This window comes from Syngnathus acus, chromosome 17 (genome assembly GCF_901709675.1).
Source record: "Syngnathus acus chromosome 17, fSynAcu1.2, whole genome shotgun sequence".
Classification (NCBI taxonomy): domain Eukaryota; kingdom Metazoa; phylum Chordata; class Actinopteri; order Syngnathiformes; family Syngnathidae; genus Syngnathus; species Syngnathus acus.
In genome coordinates, this window is record NC_051102.1 from 11,259,884 (window position 1) to 11,283,660 (window position 23,777).

Below are 23,777 nucleotides of genomic sequence, written 5' to 3' on the forward strand. Positions count from 1 at the left end.
GTTGAGTGTCACCTTTCGGTGAAGAGAAAAGAGGAGAAAGGGCTTAACTGTTGCCGCGGTAACACCATGGAGATTGTACTTTTCTTCTCTCAAAAGAATTATAGAGCAACCTTGAGTTTGGACAAAGTTCAGGCAAAGGGAGTTGTCCGTATCAGTCTGCGGAGAGCAGAACGCTCAAACATGTCTTCGTTCGTTCGTTTGTTCGGAGGAGTCAACACTCCCACTTTGACAAACTGCACAAAATCCCATTACACGGGAGTTTTTATTGAGTGGTCATCCGAGGACTGCGAAAAAATCAAATGCGCTTGTAGATCCAGTCGCTCAGCAAAATCAATGGTGTGACATCAGAGTAGTCTTTGCAGGCATTCCAAAACATGCCAGTTTTTACAAGGTTGCGATGATGTAACTTATTCATGACCGAACTTAACAAGCATATCAAGAATGAAGGAGAAGCACATCAAGAATGCAGACAGAGCCACGGGGAGGGGAATCCAAATGGAGGGGAAGCATGCAAGGTGCACAACTCGTGCCATGAGTAAGCTGCGTTATGCTGAAACACACAAATTGACCAAAAACAGCGTAAGAGGTCATGAAGGCATTTTTGGCTCATTTTCCAGGAGAGTGATTGAAGGTTTTGTGGGAGTGTCCAAACACCTGTCGCATCTGTCGTATTTCAAAAATGATCATCAATAACATGCACTCAAAACATTCCTTATCTTTAGGAGTCTTCTATCAATCTTTCAACCATAAGGATGTTTTTGCGGGAGGTTCACGGGCGCGCCCACATTCACACGCGACTCGCTCTCGCCGTGTTACACTTGAGCAATGGGGAAATGGAACTGGATGTTGATTTAGAGCAGTATTTATTGGAAATATGCTTGGGCCAATTGTAGTTGGCAGTGGCAACTTGATGTTTTCCGTTCTTTGTCCCAGTGGAGTAGCGCTCCAATTTCTTTTCTACGTGACAGCTCCAGTGGCAGCGCCATGTGAGTTTGGAAATTGATTTGAAGTTTGACATGAGCGCCCCTTCCACCCACTGACACGCAAGCATGATTCGTTGACAGGATGTGTTACCATGGTAATTCTAATCTCACAGCCTTGTGAGTCAGCCTCAGAGCGCGTGTTGCCCATTTATGTCATTTGGGGTGAATTAATACATCCAACTTTGACATCCTGCTGTGCACAATATTGTGCTGGTCCTTTTGCAATAAGTGGTCATACGTACTATGTTTTCCATTGCTCAGCTAATGTACTGTCCTTCTCACCTCACTTGTACTATTTTCCAGAAACAAACTGATCTCAACTGAAAAAAATAGATAGAAACACAATCAACACCGCAGGTGTCAAGTGTCACACGTGGATGTCTTATCAAACCTTCACGCTTAAACTAAGCATTCATGGCCAACCTTTGCTTCTTTCCACTGACAGATCCAAAAGAGGGGCTGGGCAATTATTAACGGAAAGCCATAAATGACAAATGCTAAAACTGACAATAAAAATGGGAACAAGATAAAATCATGAAAATTCAGGGTTCCCTTTATATATATTTATTTATTTATTTATTTATTTATTTATTTATTTATTTATTTTTCCGATTTTACTTCAATCTAAAAAAAAAAAAAAAAAAGCATTTTTGAGTGAATAAAAATGCTCTAAAAGAAATTAAAACTAATTAAAAATGATCAATAACAATAATATAAAAAAACCATCTTTCTTCTCTATGCTAGTTCATAACCTCAGTATACGTAGGTGGTAGAGTTTTTGCTGAGGCGTGTTTTTATTGACACATCTCTGGTTTGGGGACCTCAGGCAGGGCTAACTATGCACAGTATTTATGTAAGGTTGGCCAAAGTGAACTCTTCACACTGCCACTGGCAAATTTGACACGGTAAGTGGAAAAAAATTAGGGGCAAAAAAGGGTTTATTTGTCTGTTAAGAATGGTGTGAGTGATATGTAAAGTATTGTAGTCCTACAAATCTAGACGATGCAAGATGATAGCACTCCCTGTTGGAGATATATTGATCTCATGTATGTCAATTGTACCATTCACAATCTGATACAAAATGTGGTGGATCAAGTGGAATCACAATTTTTAATGATAGCTGCAGGGGCGGAGCTACATGGTGGCCAGGGGTGGCCGCACGGCACGACATTTTTCGTCGATCTGCGAAGTATGCCAGCCGAACCCATTTTGTCAATGTCCGAGTGTGACACGTTTATCATCTTTGCATTCATCGTGGTCTTCCACACCCCAATATGAAATCGTGATCAAACGTGCGTCAGTCAATCCAACCAAACAGGATCGATTAGCAGACGTCATCGATACTCGCTCAGGAAGAAGAACGTCACGCACCCCGCAGATCCATGCGGATGAAAATTAAGATGAATGAATCATGAAGGCTGACATTTTTTTTTCTCTCTTCACTCTGAAATCAACGGTCCTCACAAATGGCCACACACTGTTCAAATGCAGCACAGCGGAATAAAAAGTGCAGGTCTGTGCACTATTTAATTGCCCGTCTTCTGACTGAGGGTAATAAAATCTCAATGAAAATCCAAGTTTTTCCCCAAAGAACCCGCAGCCTGTTTGTTGGGGAGGGATCACGGAGAGCAGTGAGGATTGCATGAATGATGGAGGAGGGCGGTATGATAGTAGCACGTCTCCCTCAGCTCTGCAGCGAGTGGTAGAAATGGAAGGGGGGGGGGGCGGGGTAATAGCCTTCCTTCCCAGCAGCAGTGCTCGCAGACAGCCAAGCATCTCCCGGGGGTTCCCATCTTCCTCACTTACCTGTCCTGCTTTTTTTCCCGACCTCCTTCACGTTCCCCTTCCCTGCCGTGCCGCTAAATCTGACTCAGAATGGGAAGACGGGCCTTCGAGTGCAGAATACCAAGCAGATGTGACGACAACACCCAAGGTAAGAGAGGAGGGGCCGATGACGCAACAGCTCAGAAACAAGGTTGGTGATCCATCATCCTATTTTTGCTTCATGATATCAAGTGCCGCATCGGCCGTTCAAAAGTAAGGGTGATGCGAGAATGACAATTAGAGGACAAACCTCGGATACATTCAAAGCAAGCTAAAATGATCACTCGTAAAATAGCTCTCATGTGACTAAAATGATGAGGAGTGAGACTCAAACTAACAGCATGGCTTGGAAACAATAAACAATGGCAGAGGATTATCAGTGCTTCCTCTCTTTCCTATAATCCTATGTGCCAGACCAGACAAATCCTGAAAATGAGTCTGACCCCTTTTGTGAGGAAACCGTCATTCCAAGTGGCAAATTTTCAGACCTGTGGTATTGCGACGTCACCCGATTGCGGCAGTGTGCAATTTTTGCTGGCCGATTTAAAGTCCTCATTTGACATTCATTTGTTTTTGGGGAAATCGAACACTTAAGAGGATATATAGAATGGCAAGATTAGACATTTCTCACAAAGGATAAAGAATAGTATATGACTGAGTATTGCTATACTGTCTGTCGACAAGTGTTGCTGCAACTTTTGTGCTCAACAGATTATTCATTGCTTCACTACTATGCGTTAGCATGAAGCTAGCAGAATACAACGCAATTCTCTTTGTTTGACATTCAATTTCAACTGGAAGTGGCATTAAGGAGCTTTGGCTTGAAGAATCTACACATGGGCTTCCTATGAAATCTCATGAAATGAGTTTGTGTTCATAAGAGCCTCACTAATTATCTATCATCTTGACCAAACGTTAGGCAAGAGTTCTACAAAAACGATTACAACAAATACTCATACACAACATGTCGTTTCTGGCATGACACTTAACATCAACAACTCAAAACACGGCTCACTACATAAAGCGGGCCACAAAGACTTTAGAAGAGGTTTTGCATGATGGGACATTATGTCGGAGTGAGAGCAGACGTTGCACGAGCCGTGCATTCATATTCATATGAGCCCCAGCAGTCAGGGTTTAGAAATCCATTTAGGTTTGTTTATAATGGGAGCGGGGGGGGGCTGAAAGGCTGGCGCAGCTTTGGAAAAGTGGAGAAAGCCTTGTACGGTCCTCAGCAGGTGGGATCGACCCCTGTAAGCCTCCCACTGACAAGCTTCTGAAATAAAGGATGAAAATACTAAGTATGGACATACAGTATCTGAGGCGGTATACGTCGATCAAAACATAAGATGACCAAAAAAAAAGAAGGAAATAGTGCAAAAGCAGCAGGTCCTAACTTGAGAGCCTCAAACATAACCCACGACCACCCCATCCTAAACGACTCGGGGCCCCAAGGACCCGGCTGCTCGTCTGTCAAGCGCAAAAAACAGAAAGGGGCCCCACAGAACGACATGATTGAAATCCGAGTGGGGAGGAGGCAGACTCACCCACCGCACCTGTCCCCTTTAGCACGCCTGGCCTGGCCTGCCTCCGACGGAGACCAGATAGAGGGCGGAGGCACGCTGGGGGGGGGGGGGGGGGGGGGGGCACCGGAACCGAGCCAGCTGTTATATTGTACCAAGGGCAATACTTTTTGAACAGCATCAGGAAGACAAAACAAACACAGGAAGGCTACATTGAAAAGTCAAACGTTGGCTAGGAAGTGTCAAATGATGGCGTTTCCGTCAATTCCAATCCATTGAAAGTGGCTGCAGATGATAACACACCTGTCCAATGGGGAGAAAAGCAAATAGCACGCCCCTCTGAAGCCACCGCTATGGCCGCACTCGCACTGATATTGATCGGTGGGCCGGGATGGGTCTTGAAGCCTTCTCACGGGATCGAGGCCAATCAATATTTACTGCTCGCTCGCAGTGGAATACACAAAGAAATCAAGAGAAGATATGCTCATATGATGGCTGCAATCAAATGGCCACTCACTGAACGCATTGTCATGTGTGCAAAGACTAATAAGCAAACATGCTTTCCCGGCCCGTCACAAAGAAACACATCATGACCATGAAAAGTTCTTTTTCCGCTGATGGGACAGAAGACTTACTTTCCAAACTCACTTTCTTGCTTGGGAACATGTTTTGACATGTCCAGGGTGGAGAGGCGTGGAGACAATTTCTTTCCCTTCTGCTATGTTGTCATCATTCATGCCAGAGACATCAACTCTGTTGTGCTGAAGGAAAATTGATTTCAACTGGATTTGGTTTTAAGCTAAGCTTTGTTGCCCAAAAAACTTTCATTTGGCATAGGAAAAAAAAAAGACTGAATAGGGAGACAACAGATGAAAGGTCAAGCAGGGAGAGCCAGCTGGACCAACAAAATCACCGCGGCAGTGGGAAAAATGAATGAATATGTAAATGATGTATAATGTCCGATTTGGCGCCTGCCTGGCCGCCTGTCTGTGTGCCTGGCTGCCTGTCTGTGTGCCTGTCTGCCTGTCTGCCTGCCTGCCTGCCTGCCTGCCTGCCTGCCTGCCTGCCTGGCTGCCTGCCAGCGCGCGTGTGCTTTTGTATACATTCATGCAAATTTGCTTGTCTCGTGTTCTTTCTAAGAAAAAGATGTCTGAGCCCCAAGCCATCATTTCACCGCCCCGTCCCATCCGTATCCCGGCCAGCTGTCAGCAGAGACCTGGACACAGAAAGACCCATCTGTCACCTTCCTTCCTTCAAAGGTCACGCCCGTGTGACTGTGTATGTGAGTGGGAAGCTTCTTTTGCCGTGGCTAATCTCCGCTGTAATCTCTGCTGTTGCTCGCGCTCCCCGGGTGACCAATACGGCCCGGCCCGGCCCGGCCCGGCCCTCGTACCTCCTCATTTGTTTGAGCCTCAGCAGAATTGATTTGGATGATTTGCCTATTCAATTGGCTTTTTTAACAGCCCACTCGGAAGGAAGGCTGTGTGGTCATTCAAATGTGCGTCTTTGATCACGCTGATTAGATCGCTCCCATTTCAAAGCCACGCTATTTTGGTTGGGGGTGAATCAATGATTCATTCGGCTTATTTGACGTTTTCATGACACTCGTAAGAGTAGACAGCTGGAATTTGCATGCTTTGGATTATTTGGTGCATATTGTTGACAGAGCAAAATCATTTGGATAAAAGAAGTAATAACAAATTCAATTATTTGACTGCAACTATTTGAAGACTGCCGGCGTGTAGTCAATATTGAACAATACTGTCACGACTCGTCCCCGGTCACGTCCATGTTGTCGTAGTTTTGTCCGTGTGCTCGCCCCTCCCCTCCTGTGTGCCCATGATCAGTGTGATCATTCTCACCTGCCTCTTGTTACCTGTCTTGTATATGAAGTCCTGTCTGTGTATCGTTCCCTTTTGGATCATTGTTGTCGTCAGGTCCTGTTGTTTTCTTGTCTCACGTCCTGGTCAGTCTAGTTATTGTTGTGTTAATGTCATGATGTCTTTTTGGTTCCGGTCTTTGGTAATGTCACCCTGTCTTTTTGTTTCACGTCTTTTTCGGTCAGTCTTGTCGTTAGGTTTTGTTCGTGAGTTATGTCAGTTTGCCGAGTCTTTTTGAGTTTGCTTCAATAAACCCTGGTCCAAGCTGCACTTGGTCGCCCTGCTCCATTTTCCACACTCCGAAGCCTGACAAATACTACAAATATATTGGGGGATAAGTCACTCCTATTTTCCTGAATCTTGATTTTAATTGTGTACATTGGATGAGTAGAAACAAAGGAGGGCATACAGAGGAGATTTAGGCTGTAGTAGGGTTATGCAAAAGGTTGATTGGCGGGAACAAAGACTCATTCTGAGAAGAAAGAGTAAGTACGAAAACTGGCCTTGCTTTCAAAGTGAAAAGCAAGCCTCCTTTTTAATCCATAATCATGACGACGCAACTCCAAGTCAATCATAGTTCTGGGAGAACAATCGGTCCTGTTAAGGAAACAATCTGGGAAGGAAATTTAATTCCAGCATGAGGAAGGTTGCCACCATATTTCAATTGATCTGAGAGGCTGTTTACATGTTTTGGTGCAATAATATGGTTCAGCAGGAGATTAGATAGCGTCCATGTGTGAATGATAGCGATGGACTGGGCTCGTCACACAAAGCACACATTTTTTTATTTCGTCGATTGGAGGACCCAAGTCAAATTCCTTGTTTGGCATGCTCAAACATGGCCAATAAAAAATCTGGATTCTTGAAATGTGCTACTATGACATTAAGATGTCATATCATCATATATTTTGTCAGTGCAATATCTCAAATGCACCTTTGACTCAATTGCTGAAACACACTCACGCACAGAAACGGCACACATGCAATTTATTTACAGGAAGTAGTTTTATAGAAGGATGTTGTATAATTAAAGAAGGATGGAGGGAACACAAGGCTCTGGGGGGAATTTCAGAGCGAAGCAAAAGAAAAAGAGAGAGAGAGAGAGAGAGAGAGAGGCTTTTGAGAGCTGCTGTGGGCGGTTTGCAAAACGCTGCAGGAGGCTTTGGGGTTATTGCAATACATGGCGCAGGCGTGCGTGCGTGTGTGTGTGTGTGTGTGCGTGCGTGCGTGCATGCGTGTGTGTGTGTATACAATATGCTTGAGTGTCATGGTCTCACCTTCCTACATCATTCATTTGATTCAAGAGAAATACCACGTCCTCTCTTCAACTGACATGAATTCTTTGCTTGGCTTTGATTTGCTGCAGGGTGCACCAGGAAACCTTTTTTTTTCCACCTAACTTTGTTTTTATTTGGCAACACTCATGAAAAGTCTGTTGATGGAACATCAGGGCAAGAATGACGCTGTGAATGTTGAATGCCACTGCATGAGGGAGCTTCAAGAGATCTTAGTAGTTCCCCATACTATCTTTCTTGATCCATCCCATGTGAATCTGTATACAGTTCAAGCTACATTTACACAATAGCCTGACAGATAACACGTCTATTTTCAATGCAAAAAAAAATACAACTATAGCAATAGCAAACTACAGCTGACCTCATGTTAGTCTCCAGAACCAAAAGCTAGTTGACACTGAACAACAGCGCCTACGTCTGACACAATCGAAACAATTCTTCATCATGAATGGATGATTAATATCCAGCAAGTCAGACACTACATGTCAAGTCAAGTCAAGTCAAGTTTATTTGAATAGCCCTAAATCACAAGCAGTCTCAAAGGGCTTCACATAGACAAAAATTGACAATTATTCTCAAAGCATCCCCTGATCTTAAGCTCCCTACATCAAAGTTTCACCGGAAAGATTCTGACGAAACGAGAAAAGTGAAATTCTCCGAAGAAGAAAAAAAGAGCAGACATGGAGCGAGAGCACGCACGTCACAGTGGCTCACGACTTGACCTTTAAACATCCTGCTTCCTCTACCACGATGCGAGTAAGACACCTCGAAATCAAAGCTCATATCACTATCATACATCCAATTGATCACTTTCGTAAGAAATACTTTGCGCCCGAAGCATTTACATTTGAAACATTTTAGACCACACGGCTCCAACATCAGCCCTGGTAAACGGCCAGAACAAATGTAGAAAAGAAAGAGAAAATGACAGCAGATGGTCGATTGTCAGGGCAGTCAGTACTTTTGGACAGACACGCCGCTGGCGGTCTGGTCTCAACCAATTCCTCCCTCCCTCCCTCCCTCCCTCGGGGGGGGGGGGGGGGGGGGACTTTAAAAGCTCTTTAATGCTATTGTACACAGGCATCTGACACAAATGACAGTGTGCTGCGTTATATAATCACAGTTTAGAGAGAAGAGAAGTCCGCATGAAGAGGATGTAGGCCAAGATAAGCATTGCAACCTCTCTGATTTAATCCACTCCAAAATATATTGCAATCCATTTTGGATTGGGAACAAATACATTCTGTAATTCCTATTCGGAGCCAACCTGCTGCATTTTGGCCCAATTGGATGGATGTCACGCTGATGGAGCTTTCCAGGGGAAAGAAATGAATTGTCAAGATCAAAAGACACGACTTGGAAATTGAAATGAAACACTGACGGAAAATGATGCAAACCACACCGCTGTGTATTTTGCGCAAAATTCCCAATAAAAGTCAAACGCATCCTGTTTGTTTGCTTCTTAAATGTCACTGTGGCAGCAGCTGCTGCTTCCTGTCGATGCAGAGAGTTGGTGTGAGATTACAACCGTCACGTTATTTTACCGATACAATATTGCACAACTATTGGAAGTAAGTTCCAGTGTTCAAGTGCAGCCCAACATTGAATTCACTACATCATGATAAGAACTATGTCGCCATGGTCCTATTTTGTGTCATAATACAGTGCCTTGCAATGTTGGGAAATACTACAAATGACTAGCGCCCCTTATTCGGGTGAACATCATCATCCCTTGCCTGCTCTGCATGTTACCAAAAATAGAACGCTGCACAAGTAGAACACCGACGCGGGATAGAAATAGAATAAAAGAGAAAAAGAGGTAGGTATTGACACACAAATCCACAATGAATAGGGCTGGCTGGAGGCGGCATCGGTGGGTGGTGACGTCACAAGGGCACGACGGAGGCTAAAGCTGCAAATGCATTTGGCCGAATAAATAATGCAGCTGCCTGCCGAATCACTTTAAGGCCTGTCTAATAATCTGGTCAGCCAAAAGTCAACAATAAAGGGCAAGGTTCATTTTCCAGTGAAGCTTTCTCTCTTGAATAGTTCAGCGTCACACTTTCTGTCTGGTTTTGGTTTTGTTTTTGGTTTGCATCTTGGCTTATCGAGCTCCACTGCCACAGATGGAATTGAAAGGACAAGGATTTATTTTTGCACAACAGCACCATCTGCTGGATGCTGGATTCTGCTGGATTCCGCATCATTGGGAACATCATGTACCTACAACATTGGCACCGCCAATCATCTTTCATAAGAGCCAGGAGGAAATTGTTAGCCAAAGTACACACAAAGAAATCATGTCAATTGGCATTGAAGTGACTGACATTTGTGTTGATCACTTCTACTGGAACCATCATTCGGATGCCAAGTGAAGACAAGTGACTCATATGAACCAGACTTAATAGAAGAGCTTCGAATGGATGGAACCTGTTGACCAGAGGCTTTACTCTTTGCGGACTTCCGGAACATCATCCAAAAATAACTTGGAATGATGCTCATGACGATGATGATGATGATGATGACGTTTGTTCATTTGGATCCAGAGGGCAGAAGTATAACAAAAAGCAGAGACATGTGACCAATCGTTTTCAGTTGGAAACATCTGCGGGAACTCTCTAATTGGGTTGTAGTGACATCTAGCGGAAGAAACTGGAACAGCATGTGCCAACAAGTCAAGTAAGTTCAGGATCCTTTTCATTAGTAACAGAAAAGTCTTCCTCTGGCCGTCTGCAAGTCCGGTGATTCAGTGGTGGCGGTATATTCACATCTAAATCTAGAAGAAGCTATGAAAGTGCAAAACTCCCCCTCCCTCCCACCGTCAAGCTAAAATGGGCTTGCTGTCAGTGAATGACATATGACTTGCTGCTATAATATGCAGTGACAGCGCCAAAAAAAAAAAACAGGAGACAGGATACAACATGAGTCAATGAAATCACAAACGGTTTTATCGTCACCCGTAAATGGCCTGTTAGTTGACTTTTCAAACCCATTTTTTTCCCCTTCTGTTTTGGGTTAGGGTGTCAATTTTGATTGTTCTGTTTCCTGTGTTTTTTTTCTTTTCCTCCCTATTTTAAAGCCCTCTCTCTGTTTGTCCACTTCCATAGTGCGAACGTCATGGGAAGGTTTCCTAAGTATAGATCAGCACATGACTCATGAGGGTTCCCCAGACAGATGAGAAAGTTCCTGCTTGTCATCTGATAGTACAGCAACTACGCAATCAACTGAAATACTGTCGTCACATTTGGATTTAGTTTAGATGCAGAGAGATACATAGGCAGCTGGACGGACGGGAAGTGGACAGACAGACAGGCAGACAGGCAGGCAGGCAGGCCGGCAGACAGACAGACAGACAGACAGAGGCTTCCATGTACTGTGGAAAGACGCAGAAAGAGCTCCAAAAAGCTAACGGGTTCATGAAAGTTTTGTTCCTCCAGTAAAAGCTTTTGCAGGACCTAATTTGAGGGCAGCGCACACAAACAGACACGGACGCAGGCTCATATGAGGACAAAAACACTCGCAAATTGAAAGCCCATGGCCTCCCTCCGGAGAGGGCTAATAAAAAGCTTTGCAGCTGCGGCGACACTTCTGAAAGACACCCAAAAACAATGGATTGACAAAGAAAACATAAGCAATGATACCAATTCTTATTTGTTTGAAGAAATGACACCTTGTGTAGCTCTACTAGCTTAATGCTAACATACAAATGGAAACACCATACACACGTATTAGCGTCTATGTGGTGCTCTTGTTATTCTTTACGCAACGGATATCAGAACACAAATACTGCATGTGCAGCAAGACTTGTAGACAGATCAAATAACAATATCAATCACGTTTATTCTTTATTTGCTAAAATAGATGAATACTCCTGCCGCACTGAGAAGCCGAGAGAGGAGCTGACCCTCCAGTATAGTAAAAAAAAGGATACTATTACTGTGTACTACTTTTCTCATTGAACAAAATAAATTACACAAACCTTACAAATGTGGTCCTGAAACGAATTCAACTTGTATTTTAAGGCTCTACTGGAAATCATGTAAAACAGTTTCACTAGGGTGGTGGTGGGGGGGTGCGTTGGACTGGGCACTGCTCCCTGAAAGCTAAATTGAAACATCTCCCGGTCATGATGCCATGACCGGCCATTGTTCCAGTGAGCAATGAGATGAAGAAGAAGCTGAGCTGGAGCTGAGCTGGAGCAGACCAAGGAGCGAGCGCTTTGCATCCATTTGGCAGCAAGAAGCGAGTGCGAGACTGATATTAGGCGGTCTGTTTTGACGCCCCTCTTCCACATAGTCTTGCCGACCCCCCCCCCCCGGCATCTCCCCTCCCTGGGAAAACAGGGACAACAAATTAGCCTTTTTTTCTCTGCGGGACCCAGGGAGGAGGACACTTGGACAGCCCTCAGACTGTCCGCCTGGAGTTCCCATGCACCCCTCTTGCCCCTTCCCCTTTCAGAAAGCGAGGAAGCAGTCATTGTGCCAGCACCTGTCTCTGAGGAAATTGGTAAAAGTGATGGCTTTGTTAGCCATTCCCATGGCAACCAGGAGAAAAGAGCAGGGGCCAGCTCGCAAGAATTGGGGAAGAGATTGGAAGGGGGCCGGGGCTGGAGGTGGCGGGGGGTCAGGGGGCTTGACAATGAAGTAGCAGTTGCATGGCTTTTGGCTGGGATGGGATGTGGTGACTTGCTGTGCACGCATGTGTACCCACGTGTTGGCAAGGGGCATTGCGTGTGTTCATTCAATCCCATAATAAGGCCATGTCCACACAAACAAGGCTATGATTTTCTCCACCTGCAAGCCGGGTGGGACAAATTACCCACGTGACAAATGTTCTCACGTCGAGCCAAACTTTTTTTACAAATGATATTGACCAATCTATTGTTTTGCTATGTGAAATGAATGAAATGGGCCATTTCCCAAATCAACCATATTTTCCTTTTTGCTGCGGGGTTATAGTCCCACCTGTTGTTGCTTTGGCACACATTTGCAGTTTAACCGTTTTTTTTAGACACAAAATGGATAAATGGACACAGACTATGTCAACATCACTTGCGATTTGTAACCGCGCTACCATCGTCATCATCATCTCAGTAGGTGACAAGAGCGCGATGGGACCCTAAATAGCTTGAAGGTCACAAAGGTCACCTGGCATCAAGTCCTCTGATGCGAGGTACTCTTGAAAATCAAGCAGCAGGCGGTGTGGTGGAAAAAATGGATTCCCAAACTAAACGCATCATTTTACGCTGAATCATCCGCTTCGTGAAGTTGTCACCTCAAACGTCTTTATCGCAAAATGACCACATAGTGCGAAGTGTATTACTATATATGACATTACATTTGAAAGAGACTTCATATTTCAATTCAAACGTCTATTTTGGATGACAGATTCTAGTTGACTTTTTCTTTTTTCTGACTTGAGTTCTAAGATCGTTTTAAGGACATGGTCATGACCTCCCAGCCCCAGGAGATGGCGCTCTTTCCCTGGGTCTTCTGCCTTTTTTTTTTTACTAAAGCTAGACCTCTCTGTTAAGGATTAAAAGATTTTTAACAAAGGGTCTAGACTAGAGGCATAAGTCATCATTCAAGTCCATTTGGTCTAATTTAGGCAAAATTATAGCTCAACGATCCTTTTATGAACACCCTTCAAGTATTTCTAAATTATAGCCGAGTTCTCTATGTCCCTTTGCGCAGCCATAGGATGTAAGGGGAAAAAAGACTCTTTTCATCTTCCTCTTTGTGATTTCCTTCACACGGGAGGTTTGTGGGTATGTTTGAAGATGTGGTTGATGCTACTGCGCCGCAAAACATTCTGATGTCATTCTTTTTTTTCGATGAAAGTATTAGGGAATCCCAATACAAATGATTCAGTGTGCAAAGAATGAGGCGTTGCTACTTTTCTGCCTTTGATCTTATGATGACAAAACTGAAGAAACTTCAAAATACTTCCTGACACCAATGACTACTTTCCTATCAGAAGACTCGTTACATCTTATTGTACGAGCACAAAAATCCGTCTTGAGTTGCGACTAGGTGAGTTTTTGTTTTTTCAAAGAAAATTAATTCATAGCTGCCACAAGGTGAATTTGCGACAAGCAAACTGTGAATGGACAAGAATTGATTGCATCACAAAATATTCCCAAGCCAAAAATAAAGCAAAAACATTGATGGAGACAATCAAACTGAAACTGAGTTGAAGGGTTTGAAGATTTGCTGACATCATGCTTTCAGATGTCTTTCCAGGCACAATTTCCCCGAAAATTTTGACTCGACTCCAAAGCGGCGCAGCCTCTCCCCCCCCAACCCTAACCCTCCGGGTTCTCGAAGGAAGGATAAAATTTGATGGGCAGCAGTGAAAATAGTTGGCTCTGTGTCGCTGCATCTGAATGTGCATCTGTCTCTCTTTCCAGACAGAATGTGATAGATAATATTGCCACATGGGAGAAGACCAGCGGGTTACAAAGCCTTCTAAAAGTGTCTTCACTCAGCTGTGATTTATCTCCTCTTCTACCTTTCCTGAAAGCAAATACTAACACAGTGTGTTCTTCCTGATGCCGAAAGCACTCAAAGAAAAAGCTGCCTTCGTTACAAATGAGTGTATTTCAAAATAGATTCTAACGAGCCGTTTTGATTCTGTACTTTCCTCCCTCTGTCTTGAAGAAACTCCAAGGTTTGTGTGTTTTGAGTGGGAAGCCATGGGTGTGAGCCAATGTCTATACATTTAGTAGATACGCAGGGACATTTAAAGCTAGAGTGTATACACACGTACGTACTCTTAGTCAGGCTCAAGTCTTTTTTTTTCTTTAAAAATATTATTGTTGGAGAAGCCAGCGTCGTCATTTCCATGTATTTGAATGGAACCCATCATTAGGTCACCTTGGTGGGAGGGAGGGGTGGCAAAAATCAACAGCAACTTTCTATCAAGTTGAAGACAGTGCCATTCATGTTTGAGTCTTTTTTTTTAACATGCCAAAACTCAAATGTTTGTGATATGTTCCTTTTCCATTGCTTCCATTTTTCCAACAGATACTGTTCACTCAAGTCAAACGGTGCATGCAAAGGGCCTTCGCATCGGTCCGACCAAATTCCAACAATGTCCCGGCTAGTTCTGCCCAAACCATATCGTCGTCATACACGACGGAGCGTGAATTTATGTTCATGCTTATTCTGGTTATGAGAATATTATTTTGTGCAGCAGCATAATCATACACGATGGCACGCTTGCTCTCATTGGCTTCACGTTCCAGTGCAATCACGGACAGAATACAAACGGCGAAGCAACACATGCAGACAGACAATATAACAGTGCTCACCGCTGCATCGTTTGGATCCTCCATACGGGAAATCTACGGGGAGCGGAAACATCTGAATGAACAGTGGCTCTCTTTGACACTGTCTGCAGATGGCGAGCAAGCACATAGAGCAGCGCTATGACAATTCACTTGCTGCACTATGACCAAAAACTGTCAAGACTCGATGCTCCCTATAAAGTATTTTATTAGGAGTGATGTTTTTCGGGTCATCACTGAATGCATTTCTACAATGTGTGCAATTTAAGACGTCTTAGTAGTAAGCTAGTAAACATGTCACTGTTGCTTAAGCGCTTCAACTCAATTCCTTCGACACACTGATTTTCAAACACATAAATAAAGGTACTCGCAGTTTGATTGTGCCAGGGCACCTGCCCAAACTTTTCTTCTTTCAAAAACATCCACTTCCAGGTTCTGACACAGGCCTGGCTGGCTTCCCAATCTTTCCTGTGTGTGGAGAGAAAGAACCAATTAAAAAGAGGGAAGAAAAAAAACAAGTCAAGGTCTGGTAACAATGATGTCGACTCGAAGCATTTTGCAGCTGTTTTGAAAGAATTGCTGTTGATCAAATTTGTTTTCCCCTTGTGAAAATCTTCCGTTTGATACGCGAGTGACAATAAGGCATTCAAAGTCACAACGTTTCAGATGAACACAACTCAAAGAAAAGGAATGTCGTTTTACACCAAATACAAGTGTGTTTGTGCTTTTGGCCATGAGCGCTATGAGACATCTTTATCTTTGGATTTATATGTGCGTGTGTTGATCTCTGACATTGAATTTGAAACGGGCCTTTTTTGGTTTCCGCGGCAGCGGCGTTCAGCCACATAAGACTGGCAAACCGCAACATACACGATATGCACATAACACGTCCGTGCAAATGTGTGAGGCCGCATTTGAACGTGTTGGTAAAGTCAAACCTCACACGCACACACACACACACACACACACACACACACACAAACACACACTAGTCCGAATGTTGCCTCTGCTCTGCACTCTATCTGGGTGGTCTGTGCTGAATATGTTTATGATCCAAAGTGAGGTAATCCAACTGGCTTGTTTCGCTGAATTGAGAATGATTTACAGGATCCTGCAGCAGAGGAGGAGGCCCGAGGAAATCTTAAGGCTCCATTTCAAGTCATTCTGGGTCCAGACAAGCACACATGCAATGTGTTTTTCTATTTCTTTCTGGTGCTTGGACAGCCGTTTTGAACTGACAAATTAGCTGCACTTTGACAGCAGGCACAAAGCTCTTTTCCCAGTCATGGAAAAAAGAAATCTTCATTATCATATCAATCATGTCTTTCATTTCCAATAGCGTTGACAGGAGCTGCAGCCTCTCCCAACTGATGCTAGATTGGTCGCCAGTCAATCACTGGGCAGTTATAGAGACAAACAACCAGCCACATTCAAATGTCAAGCCACGCTGCTTGCACCTAGGTCGGGAGAGTGTACCACTATCAGTGATCCTGATCCCTCGCGAGAAAAAACAAACAAAACTACAATTCAAATTCAATTGGAATCTTGATTATCAGTGCACAAGAGACTACATATAAAGTTGTCATTTTCAAGAATAATGTTGTATTACATATGTTGCTTTTGCGGGCCACATGAAATAATGTGTCGAGCCAAATTTGGCCCACGGGCCTGGAGTTTAGGACATATGATTTACGGGTCCAACCTGATTTATAAGTTCATGAAACATGACCCAAAATGTAGACATTGTCAAAGCAGAAAACATTTGGATGGAATAGTGGGTAACGCGTCCGTTTTTCAGGGCTGGAAGACAATAATGTTGTTGTATAAATTGCAGATGACTTTGACCTCTCCCCCACCCCTCTATAATTGTATTGATGTTTTCTGACATTGGTGGAGTATAGTTTATGTGTGTCTTCTACTTTGGACCAAGCAGTCAAGCTCATCTCCTAGCCACATTCCCCGAGCTCAATTTGCTGTTACGTCTCTCTCAGCTATGTGAAATGGGAGTTGTCAACCTTGAAGTCAGAAGGAGTTGTTGAGTGGCTTGTGGCTGCTAATCTGTTCTCACCACTTTGTATTACTGTGAATAAAATAGGGGGAAGGAAAATTCCATAACAGTGAAGTAACCAAAGTAAATCAGATAAAATATTTGATATTTTACTACTACTACTACTACTAATAATAATAATAATATGAACAATAATGATAAAATAATAATAATAATAACAACATTAGCTCTAAATTAGTATGAATTATTTCACATTATTAATCTATTACTTTTTGATACACACAAAAGCTTCGACTTATGTTGTTTAAAATGAAACAAAATACAGTATTACACCACTGTACAGTAAAGTACTGTTCGTTTCTAATTGTGGGGCGTTGTTTTGAAGGAGGAACTATCTTGTCGCTGGGATTGTTTCCTAGTCGAACTTGTTACGGTTGAACCACCGTTATAGCAACATACCGCACAAGTTGTGCTTTTCGTCTCCTTCTGATCTTACAGCGTCTCTCCGAGGGGAGTTTTTCTGAGATTTTAAGGTAATTCGCTGTCGAATCCCAACGCTTCGTCACCCGTCGACTAAGCAGCAGTCTTTAGATTTATGCTAGGTGCTAACAGTTAGCCAAGTGCTAACAACTCTTTGACAGCAGCCCATTCCGTTTACATGTGTCGACCGACCGGGATTCAGGAGTCGCTGAGAGGTAAACTTTTCATTTCGTCTCATTCAACTGCTGTTTGTGTCCTAAGCATTCTGTCAGGACTTTTGATTCATTCACGTTTCAACCGGGCTGGGTTGACATGATATCCTCATGAATCTACTGTAAAGGTTTCACCGTCTATTCCTGCGATTCATCATTCACCTGTCACTTCTCTTTACCGCTTGTGTACTGTTCCTTTCTCCACACGATGATTTTGTACACACAAACATTTGAAATGCGGTAGTGTCACTGTCGTACTAACATTCTCCACATGGACATCCACCTTGCACCTGAAGGCTCTCACGAGGGAATGATGAACTTCGGGTAAAATGACCCCCCCCCCCCCCCCATTGGTAGGTAACACTGGCTGCGTTTATAGTGGAGTATGTGGTTAACCCGTCTGTCTCACTGTTGACGTCCTTTGTTGGGCTATTTTACTTCGTAGTGGTAGCAACAACCAAAAACAATCATGCACAAGTGTTAATGTGATTGAAATAAGTTGGTCCCTCTTGCAGTCAGTCATCCGTAGCAGACAATATGGAGCTGCAGGCGGTGATGATGGCGGCCGGTGGGGGTTCGCGGATGACCGACCTGACGTATAACACCCCCAAAGCCATGCTTCCGGTTGGCAACAGGCCCCTGATATGGTACCCTCTAAACCTGCTGGAGAGGGTCGGCTTTGACGGTGAGCATTAGAGCTTAACGTTGTACGTGCGCCTTCATGCTTTTTTTCTTACTAATGTATACTATTGTGGCTCTGTTAGTTGTGCACATTATTAACCATTCTTTGATGATGCAATAGTTTATAACAAAAAAGCCTCATTGTATTTCCTGCTAAGTAACACACTACAAATGCATTCTAAGCATTCATTATAAAGCGGGATATATATATATATATATATATATATATATATGCGTGCGCGCGCTGTTTTTCTGGCCGTTCAGCACTTCATCAGCCATTGTCAGGTGTGTGTGCGCATCCTGACTCCACTTAGACTGCAGTGTTTTGGCCCCGTGTGCTGCGACTTGCTGTCGGTCCAGAAACATTTGGCTTATAAAGGGATTTGTTGCAGTGTGCTGTTCTTGCCAGTAAACAGGGCTGCTCATTGTAAAAAAAAGCCTGTTGCTCCTCACTGCCCTTAATAAAACTCCCTTTCAGATATAATCACCATGTGTGGCCAGCACTTTTTTTACTGTGTAGCCAGCTAGCCAAAGGCCTGCAATTTACTTTTACTAGGCTGACACAGCAAGTGAGCGAATGCATGACACAAACCATTTTCTACGTACAGATAAGGCAGCAATTCTTAGATGTGTTAAAGAGGTCTGCTCATGTTATTATCCACTTAAAGTCAAGTTTAATTTGGGCGCTTGAAATGCACCATAATGTAGTGGACATTTAATGCGACGTTAGGAATAGTTATTCTTATTAAACCCAGACTTGCTTTAGCCATGAATTGCTTGAAGACTTGTTCTTTGCTTTGTCGTCAGAGGTGATTGTCATCACCACCAAGGAGGTCCAGAAGATGATGAGCACAGACCTTAAACTGAAGATGGACGTGAAGTTGAAACTGGACTTTGTTTGCATCCCGGAAGACGAAGACATGGGCACGGCCGACGCTCTTCGACACATCCAGCCCAAGATCAAGGTGTCGTGCACGCAAACATTTCAACAATTGTCATGTATGTGATACAATGGCTTACGTTTGACCTTCAACTGATGATGAAACTAATGATTGCATCATCAGCTAAGTGCCACTTATACTAATCTGCGTAGCCAACAAAAGGCAAAGCATTTGCTTATTTTGCACAAAGCCACTACAAGCTAAATTAGCTAGCGAAGCTACTGGGCATGAATGAGTTGCACCCTCTGCTGGTTGCTTCCAAGAATTGACAACCACTCGTTTTTCCTGCCAAGATATTTTGTTTACACAGCCTAATCCCATTGATATAAATGTTAGATCAATCAAATTGTGTATGATTGACAAATGTGCGATGCAATACGATGCGTTTTGACAGGTTGAATGTTGAGTGCCCCCTCCGGCACTTGTATGAAATCACAGAGATTCTTATTATTCCTTTTTGCCCAAGAGCTCTTTATTTAACCTCCGTTGTAACGGCACGCAAGCGCACTCCAATGGGGCAAGTTCCCTCACGCTCCCGTCGAGGATATTGGAGTCGGTAATCCTTTGAGCAGCCAGCTAGATTAGAGGCATTGAGTTACGCACACTCTCACACTGGAGGGTGGTGACTGAGGGACCATAACCATGGCCTGCCAAATCCCAGCAGCGGAATCAATCAAACTGTCAGTCTAGAGCATGAATACAGAATAGACACACGCACACACTCGCCCATCTCTTTCTACTAACAACCTTCTATGAGGGGATTTTGTGTTACCGATCAAACAAAATACTTGGAATAATCCGTCCGCACTTTCAGGGACCGGAGAGTTTCTGTTCCCTGAAAAGGGAGATTACAAGCAGCATATTTTATTTTGTCTAGCGAAGCCGCACAAAGATGGATGCCTACGCCTGATTGTTGCCTACGGCTTTCCCCTTAAGCCCAATGAGTGAAAGGTGTACTTAGCGTGCACTTTTTGTTTTATATGTTCAAAGCCTCATGGACATTTTTTATGACCACTCACTTGTAATCACTTGGCAGACCTGAGTGAGGACCCAGGCTGACTCAGCTTCCGGTCTGCAAATGTGACAAAAGGTGAAGAGAGAGATATTGGGGTGAGATGGAGAACCAACGCTTCTTAAAAGAAGTTCACTTTGGAATACATAGTGTCCTATGCCAATGAATGGTAAAGTTGGATCACATTAACAACAGAGTTGTCACAACTAGGTAGAAAACAAAATGTGAACACAAAATTCATGTTGTCCTCCTGTGTTATCCATGCAAATGGTGGCATTTTGCCAGCCAGACTACCACCACCAGAATCCAGGGCCCACAGCTTGCAATTTATGTCCTGTAAGAAAGGCTTTCAGCTTGAGAACTAAAAGACAGTGTGACTCCATGTGTGGTATGCGTGCGTGTGGTCCTGACCTGTCCAGAGATCCTGGCTGTTGAAAGGCCAGAGTGTCTCTGTCTCCCCAGCTGACTCCACTCCGCCGTCGCCTGCGAGTGTCCATGTGTGTGTTCCGTCGTGTTTACCGGCCTTGCCGCGCATGTGTGTGTGTGTGTGTGCTGGCGTGCGTGCGTGTTAAGACAGAGTGGAGACGTGAAAGGTCTCCGGGTGGCGGCGGCGGCGGTAGATCTCCTGCAGACGCCTCGCAATGGTAGCTTCCTGTCGCCAATTCCAGACCAGGCTGGGCTATAAGATGCCAGCAGGTCAACTACATGACCCTTGAACTCATTCCTCACTGACACATGTGCGCCTTTTGATGGAATGATCTTCATATGGCATTACGAGTACTGTCCATTTTCAAGCTACGAGCCCCTATTTTCTTTTTCTTTTTTTTTTTCTGCTTTGACGTTTTGAGCCGCGAACGCGCTTCAGATACTCCGATGCTTCCATTGCAGCGGTATCTCTGTCAATAAGGCGGCGGGTACTAATGGTAGGATTAGTCTTCATGCTGACAGCCAGCCCGCATGACTGAGGAGACAAATGGCTGCTGTGAACAGAGGCGCAAGTCAAAAGGCATACATGCGTATATACACCTGACGTAAGCACTGATAGCGCTTGCACTCCCCTGCTGTGGAAGTGATATCTTCATGGAGTTCACAAGCGCCGGCCGGATTGATGCTTCCTAGGTTTAGTGCATTGCCCAGTACCTGAGATACAATAGTCAAAAATCCCCTTTCCTCCTAATCAAGCTTGTCTGATTTTACGTGAACTGTGAACACGCACTGAGCGGTCATCAAAAAAGCACAGCCAGGGCCCTTACATGGCTCTCGTCTTTGTGTCTTTCTAATTTGCCTCCTCAGACCGACATCTTGGTGTTGAGTTGCGACGTGATAACAGACGTGGCGCTTCACGAGGTGGTGGATCTGTTCCGAGCCCACGATGCAACTTTGGCTATGCTGATGAGCAAAGCCCATGAATTCACAGAGACCGTTCCAGGCCAAAAGGGAAAGAAGAAAGCAGGTCGATTAAAAAAAAAAAAAAAAAAACATTTTCCACATGATATGTTTTGTCAATTTGGATGATAGCTGAAATGTCTACGTTTTTATTTGTTCCCCTGCAGCTGAGCAGCGAGATTTTGTAGGCGTGGACCAATCAGGCAAGAGGGTCTTGTTCATGGCCAACGAGGTGGATTTGGAGGACGGGCTATCCATTAGGAAGTCCATTTTGAACAAGTAAGCTAATTGAGCTGAATTTTAATATTGGAATGTCCATTGATGAAGAAGGGAACTCCTCCAGTGTGTGCAGTGTGAACGTGGAGCGCCACACACACACACACACACACACACACACACACACACTCAAGGTTACAACATTGCACTTCGTTAGTGGAGCAGATGTTTTGGTTCTGATCAGGGTTTCCGTAGCTGGTGTGTGGGATATTTGTTACAGGAAGGGAACGTGAGGTAGGTTTTCATTTCCTGGTCCTAAAATGCACGTACGCGCGAGAGCAGCCTTTTGGGAGCTCGTAAATACTTCACGGAGCCAACGCCACTGTAAATTCTGGAAAATGAGAGCGGGGTCCAGAGCAGCTGCTTACAAGCATCCTTGCACAGAAAGCGTTTTAGTCTCGGTCCTCCCTCACACACACACACACACACACACACACACACACACACGCATGCATGTAAATTTAGCTCGTTACACACCAAAAATGTTTTCCGACCACACGTTAATGCATCCAAGACAACATGGTGCTGGAATGAGCATTCTTTGGTGATGTTATCAAGATGTCTGCGAGTCCGCGGCAAAGTGTTTCTGACTTCCAAGCCTCCAATCTATTTAGCAAGATATGAAACAATGACACAAGCAAACCATAAAAAGTGAACAGTACAAAGTGTTTCCATGTCAGGAAATCAGGAATGTCAGGGACTCATTTCCGGAGTTTGGGATTTCTACAAGCCACTGGTGGCTAGTTTATTGGTCGCGGGACTGTTTTACACATCACTTTCCCTCGAGCCCCTTGCTTGTCCCATCAAAAGCATATACAGATTTGTTTTCTTTTCTTTTTTTCTTCCGTCTTTGGTGTGCTCACTGAAAGTTTGTCCACCATTTGTAGTGTTTATTGCCGCTAAATGCGATGGATTGCTGATTGAGGGCTTCTACGTCGATATTGTATAGAGTTGTACTCCTTCGAAGAAAACAACGCAATCAACGATGCAATAAAACACGACATGTTTGTTATCTTAAAGGGCCTGTAAAGTGAATTTGGAGATTTGTTTCCAAATACACATTTGAAGATAACTGCTGAAAAGATTGAGCGACTTCATTCGGCACAATTGCGACATTGCGTTAGCTAGCTAGCTAGCTAGCTATGCCCGCACCTCAAAAATGCTAATTCTCTTTTGATAGTACGCTAGGACGGCCAGTTGGCCACTTTACAGCACTTGGCCGTCATTGGCCACGAGTGAACATACGTCAAGGAGGAAATTCGGAAGAGCTAGCCAAAAGAGAATTTGAAATGTTCAACAATGTGACGGCCAGCATGTGGTCAGGAGCTTTGCGTTAGCTTTGGCCGCTATGGAGAAAGCGGTGCGGAAAAGCCACGCCATGACCTGCTGGGATATATTCTAGCCACGGAGGCTTTCAGTGGCTTTATTTTCAAGTGCTGTAGTCATTTGTCAGCCTAAGAAAGACAAAGTAGCATCCACAGCTGTCGTGACGTTTTGTCGACACTTGAGCACAGTGCGGTGTCAGCGCACTCAACAGAAACGCCCTCGGCATTTGAGACACGACAAAAGAGCTTGATTTATGATTGTCATGCTTTATTGTGTATCCTTTTTTTTTTTTTAAATGATATAATTATCCAGTCATAGACCTCATCTTATTCTCATGAGCGTAACTCATGTTTAAGCGGGCCGGTCGGGAGTTCAGCTGTTGAGTTGATGTTTGTGAGTATCACGGCATCATCGCGGTGACCTTGAAAGATTTTGAAGGAGGAAGCTTGTTTCCATCTGTTTCCAATACGATTGCACCAGAACATCAACTCACTGGTTGGATCCGCCAACAAAGTGCCTTCATGCAATACCTACGTTTATCTGTATCCTGTCAAGTGACTTGTGTTATCTGTAATGCGTCTTGAAATTTGATTTGGGTTATATTCCTTTTTGTGTCTTGAACTCAATATTTTCCATTCAATTAAGGACTATTTAAAATTGGA

General features: G+C 44.0%; 1 protein-coding gene and 2 long non-coding RNA genes across 5 annotated transcripts in view; 2 read left to right on the forward strand and 1 right to left on the reverse strand.

The window, feature by feature from the left end:
* On the reverse strand, positions 1-21,451 carry LOC119136757. Its single transcript, XR_005100800.1, has 3 exons — positions 21,366-21,451; positions 15,236-15,239; positions 1-12 (listed from the first exon to the last, which is right to left on the reverse strand). It is a non-coding gene; the product is annotated as an uncharacterized LOC119136757 (long non-coding RNA).
* LOC119136756 lies at positions 8,115-15,196 on the forward strand. Its single transcript, XR_005100799.1, has 3 exons — positions 8,115-9,324; positions 13,915-13,994; positions 14,531-15,196. It is a non-coding gene; the product is annotated as an uncharacterized LOC119136756 (long non-coding RNA).
* eif2b3 (eukaryotic translation initiation factor 2B, subunit 3 gamma) overlaps positions 17,210-23,777 on the forward strand; it is a 16,325-nt gene continuing 9,757 nt past the window's right edge. The window contains exons 1-5 of one of the 3 annotated variants that reach the window (XM_037275471.1): positions 17,210-17,496; positions 18,009-18,178; positions 18,982-19,139; positions 21,421-21,580; positions 21,681-21,792. In XM_037275471.1, the coding sequence (XP_037131366.1) occupies positions 18,031-18,178; positions 18,982-19,139; positions 21,421-21,580; positions 21,681-21,792 (578 nt within the window). In that variant the 5' untranslated portion in view covers positions 17,210-17,496; positions 18,009-18,030. Of the gene's footprint in view, positions 17,497-18,008; positions 18,179-18,981; positions 19,140-21,420; positions 21,581-21,680; positions 21,793-23,777 lie in introns of those variants that run through there. The other 2 variants (XM_037275473.1, XM_037275472.1) reach the window with 2 other exon arrangements.